Genomic DNA, 21,966 nt, shown 5'->3' on the forward strand with positions numbered 1-21,966 from the left:
AGGTTTGAGTTCTTCTTTTCCTATCTGTATTCCTTTGATTTCCTTCTCTTGCCTTATTGCTCTGGGTAGAGTCTCAAGTAATATATTTAAAAGAAGTGGCAATAATGGATATCTTCTCTTATTCCTGTTTTTAGGGGAAAATTTGAAGTTTCTCCCCATTAAATATGAAGTTGGCTGTGGGCCTATTGTATATTGCCTTTATGATGTTGAGATATGTTCCTTCTATTCCAATTCTCTGCAGTGCTTTTAGCAAAAATGGATGTGGATTTTTTCAAATGCATTTTATTGTCTATTGAAATGATCATGTGAATTTTGTCTTTGATTCTGTTTATGTGATGAATTACATGTTTTTTTTTTTTCTGTACTTTGAATCAGCCTTGGATCCCTGGGATGAAACCTACTTTATCATGATGTATAATGTTCTTGATGTGTTTTTAAATGTACTTTGATAGTGATTTGTTTTGCAGTTTTGCATTCTAATTCATCAAGAATATAGGCCTATAGTTTTCTTTCCTTGAGCTTTCTTTATTGGGCTTTAGTTTTAATGTGATGTTAGCTTTGTAGGAAGTATTTAAGAGAGTCCTGTTTCTTTTTCACATGATAGATTGAGAAGTATTTGGATTAAATCTTCTATAAAGATTTTGCAAAATTCACTTGGGAAACCATTTGTTGCTGGGCTTATTTTGCTGGTAGGCTCTTTATTGGTGCCTAAATCTCTTTGATTGATATTGGTCAGTTAAAATTGTCTATATCTTCTTTGTTCAATTTAGGAAAGTAGGTATCAATTCTCAGTGCTCTGTTCAAATTTATTTTTTTCTTCCTTTTGTCAAGAAGTTCTTTTCATGGTGATAGAGGTCAAGTGTCAGCAGGGCATATATGTTCTGCTTCCCTCAGTCCCATCCTATGTAAAGTCACTTTATGTTGTTTATGAAATATACAATTGTCTCCAGTGTCTCTTGGCCTAGTACCAGAGTTAATATGTTTTTAACAAACATAGCTTCCTCCTGTAGCTGGCTAAGAAATATTGATATCAAGAAATCAGGAAGGACAATTCACTCATATCTAAAAACCTCTACATTATATGTGACAAACATATCTTTTAAATAACGTGTCCTCAAGAATTATTTATTCCTTAATGCAAACAGTGTTCAGCACCCAAGTAGTATACAGTAGAAACAGTAACTCAGCATTTGATGATTTATTTTCATAACTGAAAAAAATATCTAATTATGTAAGAATGCTATGTGGCTTATGCCAGTTGTATTTGTTTATAACTGGTAATAAATATCCTTATAAATTAAACTTCCCAAACCTATTTTATGTTTGTTAATCAGTTTTCATAAAACCTTGTAAATGGAGCTATAATTAGGGTAATTATATGATATTTATTGTCCACAGTGCATAGCTACTCAGAAATGAACATGGAAAACAATTAAAGCAACTCATCTCAGAAGTCATCATCTTAAGATAAATTGTAAAATATTCTATTAATAATATGCCTACTTTTGTTTAAGTTATCTAAATATTGGCTAACAGGCTGAGTTACTGTTTCATATACTGTATGGGTCTAGAAACTTTCAGTTTTATATACTAAAATATTTTTATCAAGCTTAATTTTGTTATAAAAATTATATGTAATCAAATTCTTGTCTGAGGAAGATACTAAACAAAAGAAAACTATGTAAATGTTGTGTGTTTTCCTAAAAGTAGATTTTGTTTTCATTTCAAGGGCTAAAAATAAGTGTTGTTTGAAATCTGTTTAAGCATTATTTTGCAAAATGCTTAAAGTTTTCCATTGAGGTTTGGTAGCATAGATGCTAGGCTGGAAAAATGTCAAGACAGGGAAATTCAGGCTAGAGAAATGCTGTAACAGAAAAATTTAACCATGTATTAGAGGAGGAAGTATACTCAGGTCACTCATAACCTCTGATTTTGAATGATAAATGCTAGGTCAGAAATGAAAAGACAATATTTAGAAAGGGAAACTGAGCTAATATGACTAATACCATTCTACAGTACCAAATATGATTTCTTAATATCCTAATATGACTAATACCATTCTACAGTACCAAATGAACTTTTAATCTGCTATGTTCTGCTTCATCTCACTTGTTTTTCTTCATAATATAGTGAAAATTATGCCAGATTTTCTTCTTGAATTATGTCTTCTTCTTGTCTAATTTGTGAATACTTTATAACCATTCCTCCACCAGTATTTCCTGAATCAATAATGAATACTTATATCTTATTTGGTGGCATATTGAGAGGTGCCCAAAAAGCTACGTGAAAACTATTTTCATAGCAACAAGGAAAAGCATATAGTCATAAATTGACATTATTCTGGTAAATTTCATCAAGGGAAGCCATAAAATCTCTCTAAAAGAAGTCCAGAATAAAATCAGGAAGTCACTGCCAGACATGGAACTATTGTAGATATTCATTAATTATATCATTCTATAGAGATTCAAACAGCTAATGAGAGCTACACATTTTGGTAGAGTATAAATTATTGTGTGTACCTTTTAAAGACTAACTGGGAAATACTAATGTTTATATATAAGGCACAATAGGTACTGTTCATAGGAATGTCTATAAAAATACCCTGTGAGAATTAAGTAAAGATATTTTATATTGGAGCCTTGGAGCTGACTACCAAAACTAAGAAGGAAAATTAATAAGAAAGAGAAAAGGTAAAGAAGGCAACCCAACTGAGAAGGTAAACTAACAGAGGTATATAGGACTGGGGAAGAGGGAACCACCCTAATGTGGATGAGGTACATTCACAAACATATCAAAGCCAGGCACTAAGCCAAATTCCAGAAGGAGGGAGGGGGGGGAGAGGTGGGAATTGGGGAAGAGCTAAAAGTGTGATGTGTACATGTATGCCTGTACCATTCTGTACCTCATAGTGATGTATAATCATACAATGCACCAATAATTTTAAAAAATAAAAAATATAAATAAATAAAAACACCCACAACAAAATAAAAAAAAAGAAGGAAGGAGATATGTGCACAAATAACTTACTCACCTTCTATGAGTCAAACATGGAGTTAGTTCCTTGGTACACATTAGATCTTTTAATTCTAATAATGACACAAGTTACAGTGTGTGCTGAAACTGGTTCATACTAGCTCACAATAGACATGTCCTATATTGTCTCAACTCTGTATTTAGTGATTTCACTTTGGCATCTTTAACTCAACCATTGAGGGGAGGATTTACAACTTGAAAATCAGCAAAAGATACAAATCAGGGATTTCCTCCTCCTCTCTAAAACCCATTCTCCTTCTAAAGTTCTGTGGCTAACTCAGAAAAAGTTATCTAGAAAGTTGCTCACTAAATTAAATTTCTCATTTTAGGTGGACGATGTAGGTATTTTTAATATCTTTAGGTTTTGCACTGGACTTAAAAACTATGAATATGTTTAATTTTCAAAACAAAGTTTGATGTTTATATGATGGGACATGTTGCTTAATTTCATATTGAAAAATATTTTATGATTGAAATATCAAAATATTATGAGTATTTAAAATTATTTAAAACTAAGATTTCTTTTTTTCTTTTTCTTTCCTTTTTTGGTGTTTTTGGTGGTACTGGGGATCCTGGAAGCCCTTCTACCTCTGGGCTACACTCCCAGGCCTATTTTATACTTTGCATTTGGAAACAGGGTCTCTTAGGCTGGCTTCGAACCTGTGCAATCGTCCTGTCTCTGCCTCCCAAGTGCTGGGATTACAAGCTTGTGCCACCATGCCCGGCTAAGATTTCTTTTAAATGACCTCTGGGGGTATCTTTGACCATTCTCTCTGTTTATATTTTGCAGTGAGGCCTACAGTAATAGAAACTGATGTTTATGTAAACAGCATTGGTCCAGTTGACCCCATTAATATGGTGAGTAGCGAATAGTAAAAATGTATGGATATGTAAATACCTTCACAATAGAATGAGTATGTGAGGAATTTCTGATAAATGTTACTGAGTGAATTAGATTAACATGTGCAATTACTATGTGTGAGATTTTGGCAAATGAAAAGAAATATACCCTACCTAAAAACCGGTAGCCCCTTATTCCAATACACTATATTTGATAGGACTAAGATATAAACAATTGACACCTGATCCATCAAATTGGGTCCATGAGGAAATATGGGGGAAAAAATCAGAAGGCCTGAGGGAAAATACTTGGATGAAAAGGCGTTTACTGGAGGAGACCTAACTGAGGAAGGAGGGAGGGAGGAGGAAGCCTTGAGGAAGAAAACACTTCAGTGGGCCTGATGCACATACACAAATTTATCAGTGCCAAGGCTGGTACCATGCATGGCAAGGTGGGGCGAGAGAGGGTGTGGGGTGGGAAGTGGGGGAGGGTTCAGTGGGTGCTGTGTGCATGTATAACTATCATCCTGAACTTCATCATGATGTATGATTGCAATGCATCAATAAAAAATAAAAGAAAAAGGACAAATACGTATCTAAAGTAAAAAAGAAATCAAATAGCATGAAAAAAATCAGAATTGTCAGCAATTTTGGTGTAACTAACATATAAGAGCCAGGTAAATTCCATTAGGTACATGATATACATTTACAAACATAATAAGTCAATCATTAAGCCAAACATGAGAAGAAGGGAGGGGGAAGGAATGAGGTGGGAACTGAGGAAGGGCTAAATGAGTGATGTGTGCACGTCTGCCTCAACCATCTTGTCCTCCATTAATATGTATGACTACAAAGCACCAATAAAAAAAAGTGCCAGGTAAGGATATGGATAGTTCTGTAAACTATCATAATAGGAAGCTTATTTATTGTGTTATGTATACATGAATTGTATCTCTTTGGATGATAATGAGAAGCTTTCATCAGATGAATGTCATAGGCATATTTGTACTTTTACTATTTGCAGTATAGGATATAAATATAAGAGATAAGGTCAGAATTAGAGACCAAGATAAAAAGTTGTTGCATTAGTCTAGGCAATAGATCTCCAAGGTTTTGCCTAATGTAGAAACAACTGAGCTGTACAGTACAAAAGCGCATCTAAGAAGTATTAGATAAGTGAATTTTTCAGAATTTGAAAACTTGTTATTTCTGTATAGGCTGACTCCATGATATAGAGTTGAGCGACTTTGCAGATGATGGAGATATTTTTTGAAAGAGGAAATACAGGCATATATTTTTAATAGCATACATTCTGAGCAGCTGTCCAGCAGTGACTTGTTTTATGCACCTGTTGTTGGGGAAGATATTAGAACTGGTTATAGACAGAGCAGAAAGGAAAGGGGCACAAGAAGCATATAATAAAACTCAAAACTTGGGAATATGTGAGATGATCCAAGGATGTATTCAGATGAGGAAGAGTACAGGGTTGAGGACCAGATCACATAATGAGATCAATGCATATACAGTACAGGGGGGATAAAGAGAAGTACAGAAAAGAGGCATATGTAGTAAAGTCAGAGGGATATGAAAGCGACCCAGGGAAGACAGTTTACAATATGAAGGACTACAGAGGATGAAGGTGGAGGGGAAACAACAAAATGATCAAGTACACTGAATTGAAAAAGCAGTAGATTAGATTAGGCTCACCAGTATTAGTGATCAGGTGATGATTATCTCAGATGAAATTTGATAAAAGGTTGAAGGTAGGAAAGTGATTAGAGTTGAAACAAAAATCATCCTCCACCTTCCTCTCTGGTCTAATATTCAAACTTCTTTTTATTGGAGATAGAGATAGAGATAGAGATAGAGATAGAGAGAGAGAGAGAGAGATTCATAATATACCATAATGTATGTATATATTATGGATCCTGCAGAGATGGTCATGAAACAGACACTGCTTGAGGGTGCTGCAATTAGTAGCATTGCATATTTAATTTTATGAATCATAATTCAAAAATTTTGGTCTAGAAGAATATGAGATAAGAGTATAGGGGTAGATAAAATTGGGAGGAATAATTACTAGTGTTCCATAGAATGGCAGGGTGACAATAGTTACAATTTATCACGTATTTGATAAGCCACTAGGGGAGAAGAGTCCAAAGGCCCCCCAATACAAAGAAATAATACATGTCTAAGATGATGAAAATGCTAGTTAACCTGATTTGATTGTTACAAATTATATCCATGTATCAAATCAATGCCCTGCATCCTAATAAATATGTCTAATTATGTACATCATGATATGATGTACTTAAACAAACACATGGAAGTCAACCCACTAAGCCAAGCATGGGAAGGAGGGATGGGGAGGGAATGGAGGGAATGGGGGTGGGGACTGGGTAGGGGCTAAATGGGCAATGTGTGCATGTATATCTACTACACAAGTTTTTTTTTTTTAATCCCAGTATGATGTATGAATACAATGCACAAATAAAAAATTTAAAAAATAAAAATTTAATAAAAAATAGTGTGGAGTAAGGAAGATACAGAAAATAAAAGAAATAAGTAAGGGAGGGAAAAATAAAAGAGGGTATGAGAAAATACAGAAATATAGAAACAGGGGTGGAATATTAGAAATTGTCAAGGGAGGGCCACATAGCAAAATGATAAATTGTGCTACCCATTCATACATAACTTGAAATTGTATTGCTATTTTATAAACATGATTAGTGCTAGCAAAACAACCAACAGACATTATTAAAATAGATTTTATAATGTTTGTTTCAAACTCTATTAGCCCCATTTCCTGGGGTCAAACTCATAGGTTTTATTTATTTAGCTCAATAATGTGCTATACTATTTATTTCCTTTAATTTAGCCATCTATATCATTAGTGTGCTAGGATTGCCATAACACAATAAAGATTGTGAGGTTTAAGCAATAGAAAGTCATTTTTGACCATTGTGGAATCCAGAAGTCCAAGGTCAGGGTGATGGCTGGTGGGGTTCCTTGTTATACCTCTCTCATTGGCTAACAGATGGTTGTCTCTTCCCTGTGTGCTCATGTTTTTTTTTTTTTTTTTCTTCTGTGCTTTCTTATTCCTGGTGTCTCTTCATATCTAAATTTCTATTATAAGCCAGGTTTGATTAGGGCCCACTCTAGAGGCTTTATTTTAAATAGCCATTCCTTACAAGGTCCAGTCTCCAAATACAGTCATATTGTGAGGCACTGAGCATTAGGTCTTCAACACCTGAATTTTAGAGGCAACCCATTTCAGCCCATAAGACATCCATAAATAATTCTCTAGCATTTTGCTGATTTTCTCCATCACATGATTTAATTCAGTTATTAAGAGTCAAATAATCTCTTTATTACAGGATTTAATCACTTTATTCCTGGAGAACCCTCATATTATCTGTATATCCTTATTCCTACAGTCCAATAGCCAAACTTGGCCCTTCTTTTAAGTATGATGTTCACTATGTGACTGACATTAACTTTCACGGTTTCTGCACTGATTGCTGTACCGACAGCACTTTGGCCATGCAAAACTGACATCTTTGCCACCTTAATGTAAATAAATGTGACCTGGCTGTAGATAGATTGATTTTGAGAAAAGAGTGGGATGTCCCGGTGGCCTAGAAATTATCTTAAGTTAGGGTCTAACGGTCAGGAAAGATAGCTGGAGAGAAACCTTTGTCAGGAATTTACTGAAGCTCTGCAGGATGGGAAAGAATCCTTAAGGTGAAGGGAAGAGAAAAGAAGAATAAGTATCAAATCTTAGCATCCCATGCACTTAAAGACCTGAAATTTGAGGTAGTAAATGAATTAACAAGTTTGGCAAACAAATGAAGATAAACAATGCCAGCAAAAACAAAGTGAAAAGAAAGTTTCAATGAGATTTTAGTATCAATATCAGTTCTGCCCCCCCAAATTCCTATTCAACCAGTTGAATTTGTAGGGAGAAAACATTTTATGTACCTGTATGTAATAATGCTAGAATTTAAAATTATGCAAGAAATATTTAATAAATAATATGCTGCTAAAATGTTATTTTCTTGTGCAGAATAATATCTAGAAAAGGTAAGCGTACTTGAACACATGGAAAAGTTTGCATTTTTGTGAATATATAATTTACATATAGAATTTCTGAAAAAATATATATGATTTGTTTGGAGATTTTGTTTCCAATATTTCTGAATTTATAAAATATAAGATACAGTCAAAATTAAATAGGATTCAAAGCTGTATCAGTATTCTGGAAACTCTGACATGAATGGCTACCAAGAGACCGCTATGATGATCTTCCTCTATAAAAGATTCATGGTAGTAAAGACTTAGTTTTCTCAGTGGGGAAAATTACATACTTGTAAACTTGGATAGTGATAGTTTTTAAAAAAGCTAATTAAATGAAACTGCTATTGAAGCTAATAATACTAAAACACATTTTAAAAACCTTTATGGAACAGCTGATAATGTTTATTAAAGAGAATCATTGTCATAGAAGGGATTAATAAGAAGCGTATATCAAATACTATTTTAAGTAAACAATACAGGAAAATTAGAATTTCTTTTCATAAAATGAAAAAAAAAATACTTTGAATGTGAATGTAAGCAAGGAAGCAAACTTGAGTATAATTAAACAAGAAAGAAAGTACATTTTTTTGTAAATGTTTTTCTCCCATTAACTACTCATACAATTTAAGGGACAGGAAGAAACAGAATTAATGTATTTATTTAATAGTATTTTTAAGACAGCTAAAATTTTCTTTGTTGCAAAAGTATTACTTATTTTGAAGCTTGGATACATAGAATTTACATTTCTATGAACTATTGATAACACATAAAAACACCATTCTACAATAAGTTATATATTTTGTTAATTCAAAGTCACGTTGATTTTGATCAGTCTCAGTGTTCCTTTTGAAAAATAGGGTATTCAGTAGTTATATCTTGAATGAGTCAGTCAATAAACATATGCTTTATTTAATTCTTATTTTCAGCATTTATAGTCATAATGAATAACAGATATGCTAATGAAGATTGAAAAAACAGTAATTTGTAGAAGATGGAGGGAAAGTTAAGCTTCATATGCTCTTCAATTAAATATGTCTAGAGTATGGCCAGGAAATAAGGAGTAATGGTGCACACCTGTAAGCCCAGTGCTTGGGAACTTGGGAGGCTGATACAGGATGATAGCAGGTTTGAGGACAGCCTGAGAAATTTAATTAGATCCCGTTTCAAAACAAAATAAAATCTGCTGGAGGTATAGCTTGGAGATATAGTGCCCTTGGAGAAAGTAAGAAAATATTAATATAGTTTTAAATTAGACGGGGATTAAAGTATGTTTTAACTCTTTAATTTTGTATGTTTGAGGGACAGCACATGTTTTTAGGCTTTTGAGTACTGCCTCACCACAGCAGCTCCTCATCTGACTAGCTTATACAATATGCAAAGGTTGTAGCAATTTTCCAAGTCAGGTCTGGACCATCTAGGGCTCTGGGAAGTTACACATGGGGTTGTGAATATCCAGCAGCAGGCTAGATCTTGTGCAGTTACAACACAAGATTAGTAACTGCGAATACAGTTAGAATTAAAAATTGCAGATTTGGACATGGGTTGACTTAAAAAGAACGGTTACCATAATGTAGTCCAATATTAAATGACTGCCAGTACAGACATTTTGAGAATGAGGAGTAAGAAACAACTTCTAAACAGTTGTCAAGAATAAGAACCCTGCTCATATTTGCAGAGCTTAATTCATATTCATGTCATTCTATTATAAGTGACATGTCACACAGTCTTAGAATATGGTTTCTAAACTGGATACATTCTTTTAGCTAGAAATTCTGATTGGTCATGGTAATAGTGAATGTTTCCCCTTGAAGACCAAGGGCACCTGCTACAGGGAAGAGAATTCCAAAGGACCAAGGGGTCCTCTGGGGTATACTCCAGATTATGCCTGGCAGCTAGGGCTGTACAGGATCCGCAGGACAGGCAGGAGGGAGTAAATCTAGCAAATAAACAAAGTCCATTTATTATAGCCAAGTTAGAAAGGTTTAACAAAAATGACTCTTTTATTCTGGGTAGGATCATGCGTGTCTAGTAGTTGGAAGGCTGAGACAGGAGGATTGCAGGTTTGAGGACAACATGAACTAACTTAGCAAAACAATGTTTGAAATTTCAAAACAAAAATAAATAAAACAGCTGAAGGGTGTAGCTCAGAGGCAGAACCTCTTGGGTTCAATACTTCAAATCCTCAGTACAAGGAAAAAAAAACATTTTTTTTTCAGACTGCTTTAATAGAAAGAGAAAACCCAATTGGTTTCTGAAAAAGGTAAAAAAAGAAAGGAAGAAGGAAAGAAAGAGAAGCCTGTGTGGAGCGAAATAGTCATAAACATCACTATTCATATTGAATAGAAATAATAGAAATAAAAGGGTCTTCTCAGTAATAAATTTTTATTTTTCTCTCATTTAAGTGGAGCAGCCAAGTATTAAAAGTTAATTTAGGGCGTGTATGGGGAGATGAATAGTTAAATAAGCTATTTGAAAATGTTAAAAACTGACTTTCAAGTCTTTTTAAAAATTGTCTTGCTTTATCAGTCTCATTTTGATAATAAATCTTCCAGAAATAACTTTTGTTTGAACATTCTAAACTTACTGAGAATGCTTCTGCTCATAGAGAAGTTTTCCTTCACATATTTCTTTAATTACAAGAAATATATTTCTCCAGCTTGGGTTAGGCAGTTGGTTCTAATATTCCAAATGTTGATGCGGTGTCTTTCTTTCTTTCTTTCTTTCTTTCTTTCTTTCTTTCTTTCTTTCTTTCTTTCTTTCTTTCTTTCCTTCCTTCCTTCCTTCCTTCCTTCCTTCCTTCCTTCCTTCCTTCTCTCTCTCTCTCTCTGAATTCCTTCCCTCTTTCTTTCCTCTTTTTTTTTGAAACTTAATGCATGGATTTTGAATCTTAAAGAAAATGTCTCTTCTTTTTACTATATTAATAAGAAACAACGGCTCCCTGTAAAATATACTAACTTGAGGAATTATGAACAGTAAAAGCAGCATAGAAGCAAGATTTCTTTTCTGATCTAGGTAACTATCCTATAGGTGGAATGAAAGGAAAGAGAAATATTTTAGTCTTCTTGAAGGTGATGAATCACAGTATTTAAAGAGATGCATTTATATTTTAAAAATTTAAGTTTATTTCTTTGATTTGTAAGCTTTTTACCATAGTTCAATTTTCTTATTTCTGTATATTAACTTCTTTTGACACTTGATGTAAAATTTTTTTCATAGGTCTTATTTCAAATCAACTTAAAATGTAATTATTTCTATTTAATAATAGGAAAAATAAAATTAAAAATTAGAAATAAATGAGTTATTTTTATCTGTGTAGTTCTTTGATCTGATATACTAATTGAATGATAAATATGAAATTAAAGATCTCAAAAGAAAATTTAAATAGTTTTATTTCTTTACATCAACAAATTTTATTTTTAGTTAACTTTTTGCCATATCTATTTGCTACTTATCTTGTGATGATTAGTTCATTGGCTTCTAAGTCAGAAACGGGTAGGTCTCCTTCTTTCAGAGAAGAATGAAACCTAGAAAAAAAGTTGACCAAACAAGTAAACTAGACTAATATAAGAAATAAAAGGCCAGGAAAACTTCTATGTATAATTCCATACAAGTTTTAAATTATAAATGGTGGCTTTAAGAATTTTTCTAGAAAATATTTAGACAGTGTTTTATTATAACATAAATACATGTTCAATATGAGAAAATTGAAATTCCACTTAGGTAAAAAATTAAATATCCTGAAATATTCAGTGGTCACTATTATTACTACCATTTTGGTAGCTTTCTATATATTTTTTAACAAATGTTATCATATGATATGTATTTTTTATAATGTTACATCTTTCCATCTATTATGTCACTTTATCTAATTTGTTTACAAAATTTTAAATATTTATGCTACTAGAAGTTACATTTGTATCATAATATATTTAATAATCCATTATTTAACATTGGGATTTCGATGCTGAAATCAAAGTTATTAATTATGAGTTTTGATTGCTGTACTGTTTGATATAAAATTTTTTACTTAGCTGGGCATGTTAGAATACACTTAAAATCCTAGTACCTGGGAGACTGAGAGAGGAGAATCACAAGTTTGAAGACTGCCTCAGGAACACAGTGAGACTTTCAACCTGTGAGACTCTTTCAAAATGTTTCAAAACAACAAATAAGAATAGGGCTGGTGGCATAGCTTGGAGGAAGAATGTCCCTGGATTCAGTTCTCATGAACACACACGCACACACACACACACATGCACACACACACACATTTACTTACAGAAAGAGTATTGCATGTTAACACTTTGTTAATAATATGAAAACACAGCAAAACAAATATCAAGGAAAAAGGAGTTTAGCGTCCATAATGGCATGGCTATAGATTACTTCAAATAAAATTGTGCTAGAGGCAATTAAAACTCAAATATTGGTCGAATGCTTTAACCCCCAATTCCCTTAAATGTGCACATACATATATTCCCATATAGTATTTAATATGGAGAGGTAGTGCTCAGAGATGGTAACCCACATGATTCAATTTGAAGAATAGTGGTCAAATGTTTTTACCATTTATGGATATACACTTCAAATTTGATTTAATGCTTTAAGATGTTGCAACTAGATTTCAATTACTTTGTATAATGAAGACTTTTCTTCACTCATTTGTTCATTCATTCATTTCTTCCCTTTTCTTTCTTTCTGTTTCTTCTTTTTTTCTTTCTCATCTTGTTTTGTTTGTGAGAAGCCTAGCAGATGTAAAAACATTGAGGAAGAGATCAAATCTTTTTGTTGTTGTTGTTGTTGTTGGTACTGGGGTTCCTGGAAGCCCTTCTACCTCCGGGCTATACTCCCAGACCTAATTTTAGCCTTTTTTTAAAATTTGGAAACAGGGTCTCTTAAACCAGAGAGGCTAGCTTCGAACCTGCATGATCCTCCTGTCTCCGCCTCCCAAACATGGGGATTACAAGAGTGTGCCACCACGCCCGGCTTGAGATGGAATCTTAAGCCAACATTTTCAAACTATTATATCCCTAAATTATATATAAAAAAGACATGATTTTTACCTAAAATAAAAATTCACATTTTCTGATATCACTCCTACAAATTCTGATTTAGTAGTGTGAGGCAATAGCCTAAAATTAGAATATCAAAAATGCTTGCTAGGGAATTCTAATCAATTGGTTTGGCAGCCACTAGCTTAAATCATTTTCAAGCAATAATTCAGAAGGAATGAGGTGGGATTAAGTGAAAGTAGCAGCCGTGCTAGTTGATGGTAAGTATTTTTATGAGGAAGCATCATTGGCAGATACCATACTCATCCTAGCCTTTGTCCTTTGCTATAATGAGAACACTGTTAACCAGTTAATTGTAGCAAGTCACAATACTCTACCAGTCACAGAGTCAGAGTTGGGAAGGACCACAGTGTTGTTCTTTCTGGTATCCCTATTTTGCAATCTTGAGCACATAAGTGATGTGAGCAGCTGCAGACTGAGTAAGCAAGAGACTGAGAACTAAGGCGTGATTTCTCACACCTCCCAAGGCCTATTGTTTGCCTGATGCATAACTTCTCACTATAGTACACACACAGCAAGCTCAGTGACTCTCTTGTTGATTACCAAATTATTTATAATTGTAATATACATATATATGTGTGTGTGTGTGCGTGTGCGCGTGTGTCAAACACAATGCCTAATCTTTTTGCTTAGAGACTGTGTGTGTGAGTGTGTGTGTGTGTGTGTGTGTGTGTGTGTGTGTGTGTTGGACCAGAAACTGAACTCAGGGACATTCTACCTCTGAGCTACACCCCAGTCCTATTTTACTTTTTATTTTGAAACAGAGTCTCACTAAGTTGCTGAGGCTGGCTGCAAACCTGAACCCTCCTGTCTCAGCCTCTCAAGCACTAGGATTACAAGCCTGCCCCACCACATCTACAATGGCTTTAAATAGATTACGACAGTCTTAGATCTTAGACTGGCAATGGATTCGAGCTAATATCAGTTTGTCTGCAGTTTAATTCAAATGTGAAGCAAAAAAAAAACCCTTAGAAATGTCTTGACTTATTTTTACTTTTAACATTATGATGAAAGTTGTAAAAAATTACAGTGAGATAAATTTTATAATTTATAATAAGCCTTATGATGGAAATTATGAAAATTACAGTAAGGGAAATTAAATAAATTATAATAAGCCTTGGATATTGTAGTAGGAGTACCCAGCATTGAGCTATGCACAAGATCTGAGCCATAGTACCTGGGTAAACACAGGAAGCCCATGCTTCCAAAAGCAACGCAAATAGTGCCCTCCTCACAACATACTGAAAAAGTTGGAAAATTCTTCATTTTCTACATGGAGACATATGGACAGTGATAAGAATTCCTTAAACTAGTAATACTGTAAGTAATTTATAACATGAGCTGCATGCACTTTTTCTAAGTATATCATTTCAAATATAGTTTTTCATCTTGCTTAGGTAACCTAGTTCAGACAGCAGAAATATATATTTTCAATATAGTGCAATTACGGGTGCCAAAGCACTTTCCCAAATCAGAACACAGAGCAACTAATCTATTTAACTATCATTGAATCAAACTATCATAAATACCACACATGTGGATGAAAAACTCATTTGCCTGTTGGTGATTAGGCTTCTCCAAGAAACAGAGCCCTCACATAAATATCAAATATTCATTGTGGATAAATCTTTACCAAAATTGTAATTGGGGGAGACCTAGTAAAAATAAAGTGTAGTTTAGATGTATGCATGTATTTGCTAACATACTATATTTTACACTTTGGTAACATGTTCTCCGTAGATTATGCTTATTCACTTATTCATTCAATTATTTCACAGTGACAACAAGGATATACAAGCTATAAAAATGGAAAATATAGCTGGGCTTGGTGACACAATCCTGTTCTCTCAGTCCTCGAGAGGCTGAGACGGGAGGATCTCAGGCTTGAGGACAGCCTCAAAAAGTAGTGAGACTTCGTTTCAAAAATAAAAATAAATAAATAAATAGAATGAGATTGGGGGTATAGCTTAGAGATAGAATGCCCCTGAGTTCATGCCTCAGTGCCACAAAAAGGAAAATATGACAAAGGAAATATGACCATCAAATAAGTGATCTAAATTAGTAATGGTGAAAATATGTTTTATATCTTTACTTCATAATTCTATAGTCCATATAGATGATCTTTGTGTACATTGAAGGTGTATAATCAAATTTTATTTCATGATGTATGACCTTGAAAAGTGACTTCCTTGTATATCAATTACAATGGGAAAATTTGGGAAAATAAGAAGATAGAGCTTGAAAATATAGAATAATTACTTTGCAAAAAAATCTCAACTGGATGGACTCCAGAAAACAAAAAAGAATGCTGTGAATAAAATTACATTTAGCTTCTTTTGTGTAAGTGAAAAATTACTTAATATATACTTGAATTTAATTAATGTTTGATAAAATATTTCAAATTTAGTAATAGAGAGTAAATTTCACATGTTTTGAGGGTAATTATTTCTAAAATTATTTCATAGACATAGAAAACTTGACATAAACATATTTTATCTAACTCATTATGTTTTGCCTTATTGCTAGATTTAAAATTAAAGCTATATTATCTTAACTATTTCTAAAATATGTACAATATTAGAAATTTTACAAAAGACTGCTTAATTCCAAGCCAATATTGAATTTCAGCATAGACAAATTAGGCTTCAAATATAAAATGAAAAATCTTATATATTACTTAGTTTATTGATTTAGTGCCTATTTCAAACTATTATCCTTATACGTTTTTCACTCTTAATTTTATGGAAGCTCCTCTGAGTAGTTTTTGTCTTCAGAGTAGATCACTGCTTTCCAGAATTCATATTAAGTTAGGAAACATCAGTGTGCCTAGAGGAAACAAAGGACATGGACGTATAAAAAGAAATATTACTTCCATTCAATTGTTAAAAATGAAGCAAACCTTGCTGGGTGGTGGAATAAAAGGTGGAAGGGAACATGAGGGCAAGGGTCTATGTATAAAAACCATGATGCAGAAGAATACATTTCTTCCTACCACAAGACATACTTTCCTTATCCAGAAGTGAAAGATAATTTTTTGTTAGAGTTTCCTGAATCCATGGATATTCATTCCTCCTCTTCTAGGTCTGAGGTGGTTAATTTTTATGTGTCACTTTGGTGAGACTTGTACTCAGATGTTTAGCCAAACACCAGCCTAGATTTTACTGTGGAGGCATTTTTTTAGATGTGATTAAGATGTAATTCATAGTTCTTGAGTAAAGCAAATTGCCCTCTGTAATGTGGGTGAGGTAAATCCAGAGAAAACCTTATGACAAAAAAACAAGTCCCTTGAGGCAGAAAGGATTGCCTAAAGACACTGGCTGAATCATCCACACCTCCCTGTCCTTCCAGTGCCTGCCTGCTCTGCAGATTTTGAATTTGCCAGCCCCCACAATATTGCTTGAGCCAACCTTAAAATAGACCCAGCTACTTTCTCAACAGTCCATTTGTACATTTATCTTATTGATTATGTTTCTCTGGAAAACCCTGACTAATTCAGATCTGTACAGCCAGATCCTCCTGCAGATCTCAGAGTACTTATTGTGTGTATCGGGAAGTTTCTTATGTTACAAGCTTCTTAAGAACTGGGAATTCATTCTTTAATTTTCTTTTGTTGGTACACTGTAGGCCATACATCTTAATGGAGTTCACTTTTAATTTCTCTGTATTCTTTGTAGGGTTCAGTTGTTCTGTGACTATACTGCCCAATGTTTTATTAATTGAAATTATATATAAAATATTATAGAAAACATATTCAGTAGAAAATGTATGACAGAGCATATTAAAGAAAATTAACAAGTAAAGTACTAGGACTTTCAGATCATATTCTCATTTAAGCAATACATGAGTTCAATCTATAGCTAGGTTCCAGCATTAATTATTGGAAATTCATAATTTTAGATAAAGTTATCAAAAGTTCTTCCAGATGTAGAATGTATCATGTGCTAGAGAAACGCATATTTCCTGACATATCAAAAAATGGACATTTTTATTGTATTTAGTTTTCATACTTTGATTTTTCTCTTATGCTCTGCATCTTACTGATTCTTTGTCCCTCTCATTAATTACTTAATTAATCAATTTATGTAGCTGAATGTTTCTGTATCCTTTAAGGTTTTGATTAAATACAACTTTTGTCATGAAAATTTTCTTTTTTTTTTTTTGAGGGTCCAGGGATGGAACACAAAGGCATTTGGCCTCGGAGGTACACCCCTGCCCAATTTTTTTTTTATTCTTTATTTAGAAACAGGGTCTCACTGAGTTGCAGAGGGCCTTGCTAAGTAACTGAGGCTGTCTGCGTACCGCGATCCTCCAGTCTCAGCCTCCTGAATGCTGGGATTATAAGTGTGTGCCACCATGCCCGGCATGAAAAATTTCTTAATTCCTCCTAGCTGAAAGTAATCTTTCTTTTGATTTTATTATCTTTATCTTTCCTTTTTTTGAATTTTTAATTAATACTACATGCCTATTCATACCAAGAGGTTCAGGTCATCCACATACAATAATAAAGTAAACAGAACCCTAGAAAAATTTCTGAGCAAGTTTTTTTGATAAGTACTTTTACATTGAATGCCTTTTGTGATCTACATTCATATATGTAAAAATAGATTCCAGAAGGTTAGTAGATGAATCCAAGATTCATGGCTATTTTTTTAATCTTTCTCAATTGCTGGATGACTTCAGCGTTTTAAGTAGCTGATGCAATCTCTCTGTTTCTTGATCTTTTTCTATTTGAAAAATAGAATAACACTAGGTGTTTATGAAAAGAAAAATCTCTTATCATGAAAAAATAATCTCTGTAAGACACTACTGGTTCTTTAGAAAAAGTGCCTCAACATAATGATATTTCACTTTTGAGGCATGTATTCAAATCATTGTTATGTCAAGTTTTATAAGTAATTATATCAATTCAAATACATTTTAAAATAAAAATTAAATGTTAATGTTAACAATAACTAAAATTAAAGAAATAAATATGTTTATCTCAGCTTAAATCAGTATATTTATTCCTCAGCATATTAAAAATAATAATTTAAGAAAAATTTTCTCATTCTTTAACTTAATATTTTATGGTTATGCTACTATATACAAAGAAATATGTAATATACATTGATATATATGCATATACCAATATATATAAATCAGTTGATATATGAAAATCAGTTTATATATAGAGAGATATAGAGATAGATAGATTTTTTCATATGAATAGAATTAGTTAGCAATTGCCTAAATTAGATCATTTTGGGGAAAGTGAGAAAACTCCCATATTATATTTTTAATACTTTTATACATTGCATATTTCTTCTCTTTTTGATAGTCCCTAAAAGTTGGTCCTTTTACAGTAATTCAGCAAAATGGAATTGATGTCTATGAATTTTTATCACTTAAGTTTTTTGTGCAGTGGTTTAGCTGCACTTTTCTTTACATCTCTATATATGATTTTCTGTTCATCATAATGTATCTTACCATTTTACTCTGGCCATGTGATTAGACAGTTTGAAGAGAGATTAATGCCAAGGTTGGAAGGCCAGATCAGAAGCTTAGGGCCAATAGCACCTTATGAGGAACTTGTGTACCTCTATTTATCGCTTAGGTGGAACTTGTATTTTGTGTGAAGTTTCTCTGAGTTAACCAAGTACCTTAAAATGTGAAGCTTAGAGTGCACAGTTGCAAAGCTTACTATGTAGTAATATCATTGCATACTTTCTTTTTTATTTTAATTAATTTTTTTATTGGTGCACTGTATTCATACATCATAATGGGATTAAAAAAAAAACTTTTGTAGACATATATGCACACATTGCCCAATTAGCCCCTACCCGATCCCCACCCCGTTCCCTCCCCATCCCTCCTTCCCATCATTGCATACTTTCAATGCTTTTGATTTGAATAAGTTAGAAATCAGGATAGCAGAATTTTCAATTTATTCTTCATAAAAAAATTTTGTGATTTTCAAAATTTTAAAATACTTGAATTCTTATAGGAATATAATGAAGAGAGTAGGGCAAGTTCCCATATCCACAGTTTTTTCTATTAATATAATCATATCAATATGTTATATTAATTACATTAGTGAGCTAATGTGTTAGTATAGACTAAATTCTATAGTTCATTATAATTTTCTTTTGCTTGTTTTTTACTCAAAGCACTTATTAATTTATTCTTTAATGCTATTCTGTCAGTTATCTTGAAAGAAAATACAATATAGCCTAAGAATTACTGAGGATCTCAACTGTTCAATTCACTCTTCCCAGCTCAAAATCTTTATCCTGGAAGATGCTGTGCTTCTGCTTGTTGTTCTTGCTCTGAGTGAACAGAAGTCACAGTTTGTCTTTTATTTTCTTATTTATTATGCAGATTATCACAGCCTCTGAATAGAAAAATGAAGTATGAGAACAAAGTTTGATCATTTTCTGGAAATTACACTAATACAAATGAGTAAATGAAATTGGTTTTTTGATTACCTATTAAAAGGCATAGAATTTAATGACCTTTTATCTCAGTGAGGCGTTTATTAAGGATTAGCAATTTAAGAGGGAATGGGAGAATTATTAACCTCTGTGAAGTTTCAGGAAGTTTGCTTTTATCAAGACCTATGCTCTACAGTTTTCACTTTTTGATATTAGATTGAAGGAACAATTTTGAGTAGAAAAAAGTTTCACTTTCTTTTTTGTGGCCTTCTTTTCTACTGATACATTATAATCATACATTTTCATGGGGTACGAGATGGTAGAGGCACACACGCACGCATCCTTCCTTTAGCTCTTCCCTAATTCCCACCCATTCCCACCCCCTCCTTCTCATGTTTGGCTTAGTGATTGACGTTGATGTGTTTGTGAATGCATATTATGTGCATTATGGAGTTTACTTCCCCCCCTTCTCATATCCCTCAGATCACCTTTTTGCTCATCTAAGGTTTCTCTTTCATCTAGAGTTATTCATGTGGCCCATTTTCTTTTTTCTTACATTTTTATTGGTGCATTGTAGTCATATATCTTAGTGCAGTACAATATGGTATAGGCATACATGCACACAATACTCATTTAGCCCTTACCAAATTCCTACCCCAATCCTTCCCCATCCCTTCTTTGTATGTTTGGCTTAGTGATTGACATTGATAAGTTTGTGACTGTACACATTTATATTAGGGAAATTTAAGATTTTTTGTTAATAAAAGTTTGACACATTGAAAATCATAACCCTTCCAACAATGATGAATAGAATGTACATCATCCAACAGTGATGAATATTATTTGAATTAGGTACTCTTAAGAATGTGCAGGACAGGGAATATATATGTGGTTAGGCACTTTTGAGCATGTGCAAGGCCTTGGGTTAGATCCCCAGAGGCCTGCAAAATTCCACCTGCAAACAAATTAATTTCAAATGCCCAATGCTACCTTTAATGTTCTGCTACTTAGGAATACTACAGCTAAGTATGTGCTTACCTTTACCAGCCAGTATTGGGTATTTGTTGAGTTATAATTCAGGTTGATATCTTAGGCAGATTCTGCTATTTGATTTTGTCCACAAGTATATTATAGCTCTGCTAAATAATATTGACTAAATATTCTTTCCATGATAATTCATAGAATGAGTATAAACCTTCATTTTGTTCAAATTTGCTATGAAAGCAGGCAACTGTGTCATTGCCTTTCTTACCCTGTTAGACTGAATAATTAAGCATTTATGTCTATAGAAGTGGGTACTTAGATAAATCAGAACTGATTTTTTTTTTTTTTTTTTTTTTTTTTTTTTTTTTTTTTGGTGGTACTGGGGTTCTTGCAAGCCCTTCTACCTCCGGGCGACACTCCCAGACCTATTTTATATTTTTAAACAGGGTTTCTTAAGCCAGCGCAGCTGGCTTCGAACCTGCGTGATCCTCCTGTCTCTGCCTCCCAAGAGCGGGGTTTACAAGTGTGCGCCTCCACGCCCGGCCATAACTGCTATTTTATTTATTTATTTATTTATTTATTTATTTATTTATTTATTTTTGGTGGTACTGGGGTTCCTGGAAGCCCTTCTATCTCCGGGCTACACTCCCAGACCTATATTTACAGTTTTATTTGGAAACAGGGTCTCCTAAGCCTGCACGCGCGGCTAGCTTCGAACCTGCGCGATCCTCCTGTCTCTGCCTCCCAAGCGCGGGGATTACAAGCGTGCGCCACCACGCCCGGCCATAGCTGCTATTTTAAATTAAGGGAAAAGACATACAGTCTGAGACAGAGGATATAGATTAAATAATACCTGATCACCTACTCTTGAGAGTTCTCACATAAGCATGCAACTTTCTATTTGCATTTACTTAGTAACTATGGACAAAGTCTTTGCTCCAGTTTTGGGACTCACCAGAATTCGTTAGGAAAATCATTGTATGCATTTGTTTTAAATTTGTGCTTGGGATTCAGCCTTTCAGTAGCTTGGTTTTTATATCAGCTGATTATTAATGCTGTAATATGAACAATTAATTTTCTTTTTTAACTCAACAAATGTTTCTGAAAATTAGACTACAGGAGGAAATATTTCATAGGCTTTTAGAAAGATATACTGTCTGGTTATGGTAGTTATGTTTGCTCAATAGTCTTGTAAGTAGTCTTTAAAACATTTAAAACCAGTGGATTTAATAATCAAAATTAATTTTCAGATTAAGGAGAATGTAATCACTTCTAGATAATTTGCTGGATATCTTCATCTTGATTTTTGCACTTATTTGTAATTTTTCATGATTAGCAATAATGTAAATATCACAAACATTAATAAATTGTTAATATTAAGATAATTTCCTTTCATCTTTCTTGGCTGTATCATATGTATTGTACAATTTTGTCTTTTCTTTTGTGTGTGTATGTGTGTGTGGTACTGGGGATGGAACCCAGGGCATTCTACCTCCGAGCAACACCCTGAGTACTATTTTTATTCTTTATTTTGAAACAGGGTTTCACTG

At 33.4% G+C, this 21,966-nt stretch overlaps 1 protein-coding gene across 2 annotated transcripts in view; it reads left to right on the top strand.

Annotated features, from left to right (window-relative positions):
• GABRG1 (gamma-aminobutyric acid type A receptor subunit gamma1) overlaps positions 1-21,966 on the top strand; it is a gene marked incomplete at both ends in the record, with an annotated part of 76,570 nt that overhangs the window by 32,085 nt on the left and 22,519 nt on the right. For both annotated transcript variants that reach the window (XM_080697585.1, XM_080697586.1), the window contains one exon: positions 3,824-3,891. In XM_080697585.1, the coding sequence (XP_080553711.1) occupies positions 3,824-3,891 (68 nt within the window). The remainder of the gene's footprint in view (positions 1-3,823; positions 3,892-21,966) is intronic.

Source organism: Muscardinus avellanarius (genome assembly GCF_963383645.1).
Source record: "Muscardinus avellanarius genome assembly, chromosome: 6".
NCBI lineage: Eukaryota > Metazoa > Chordata > Mammalia > Rodentia > Gliridae > Muscardinus > Muscardinus avellanarius.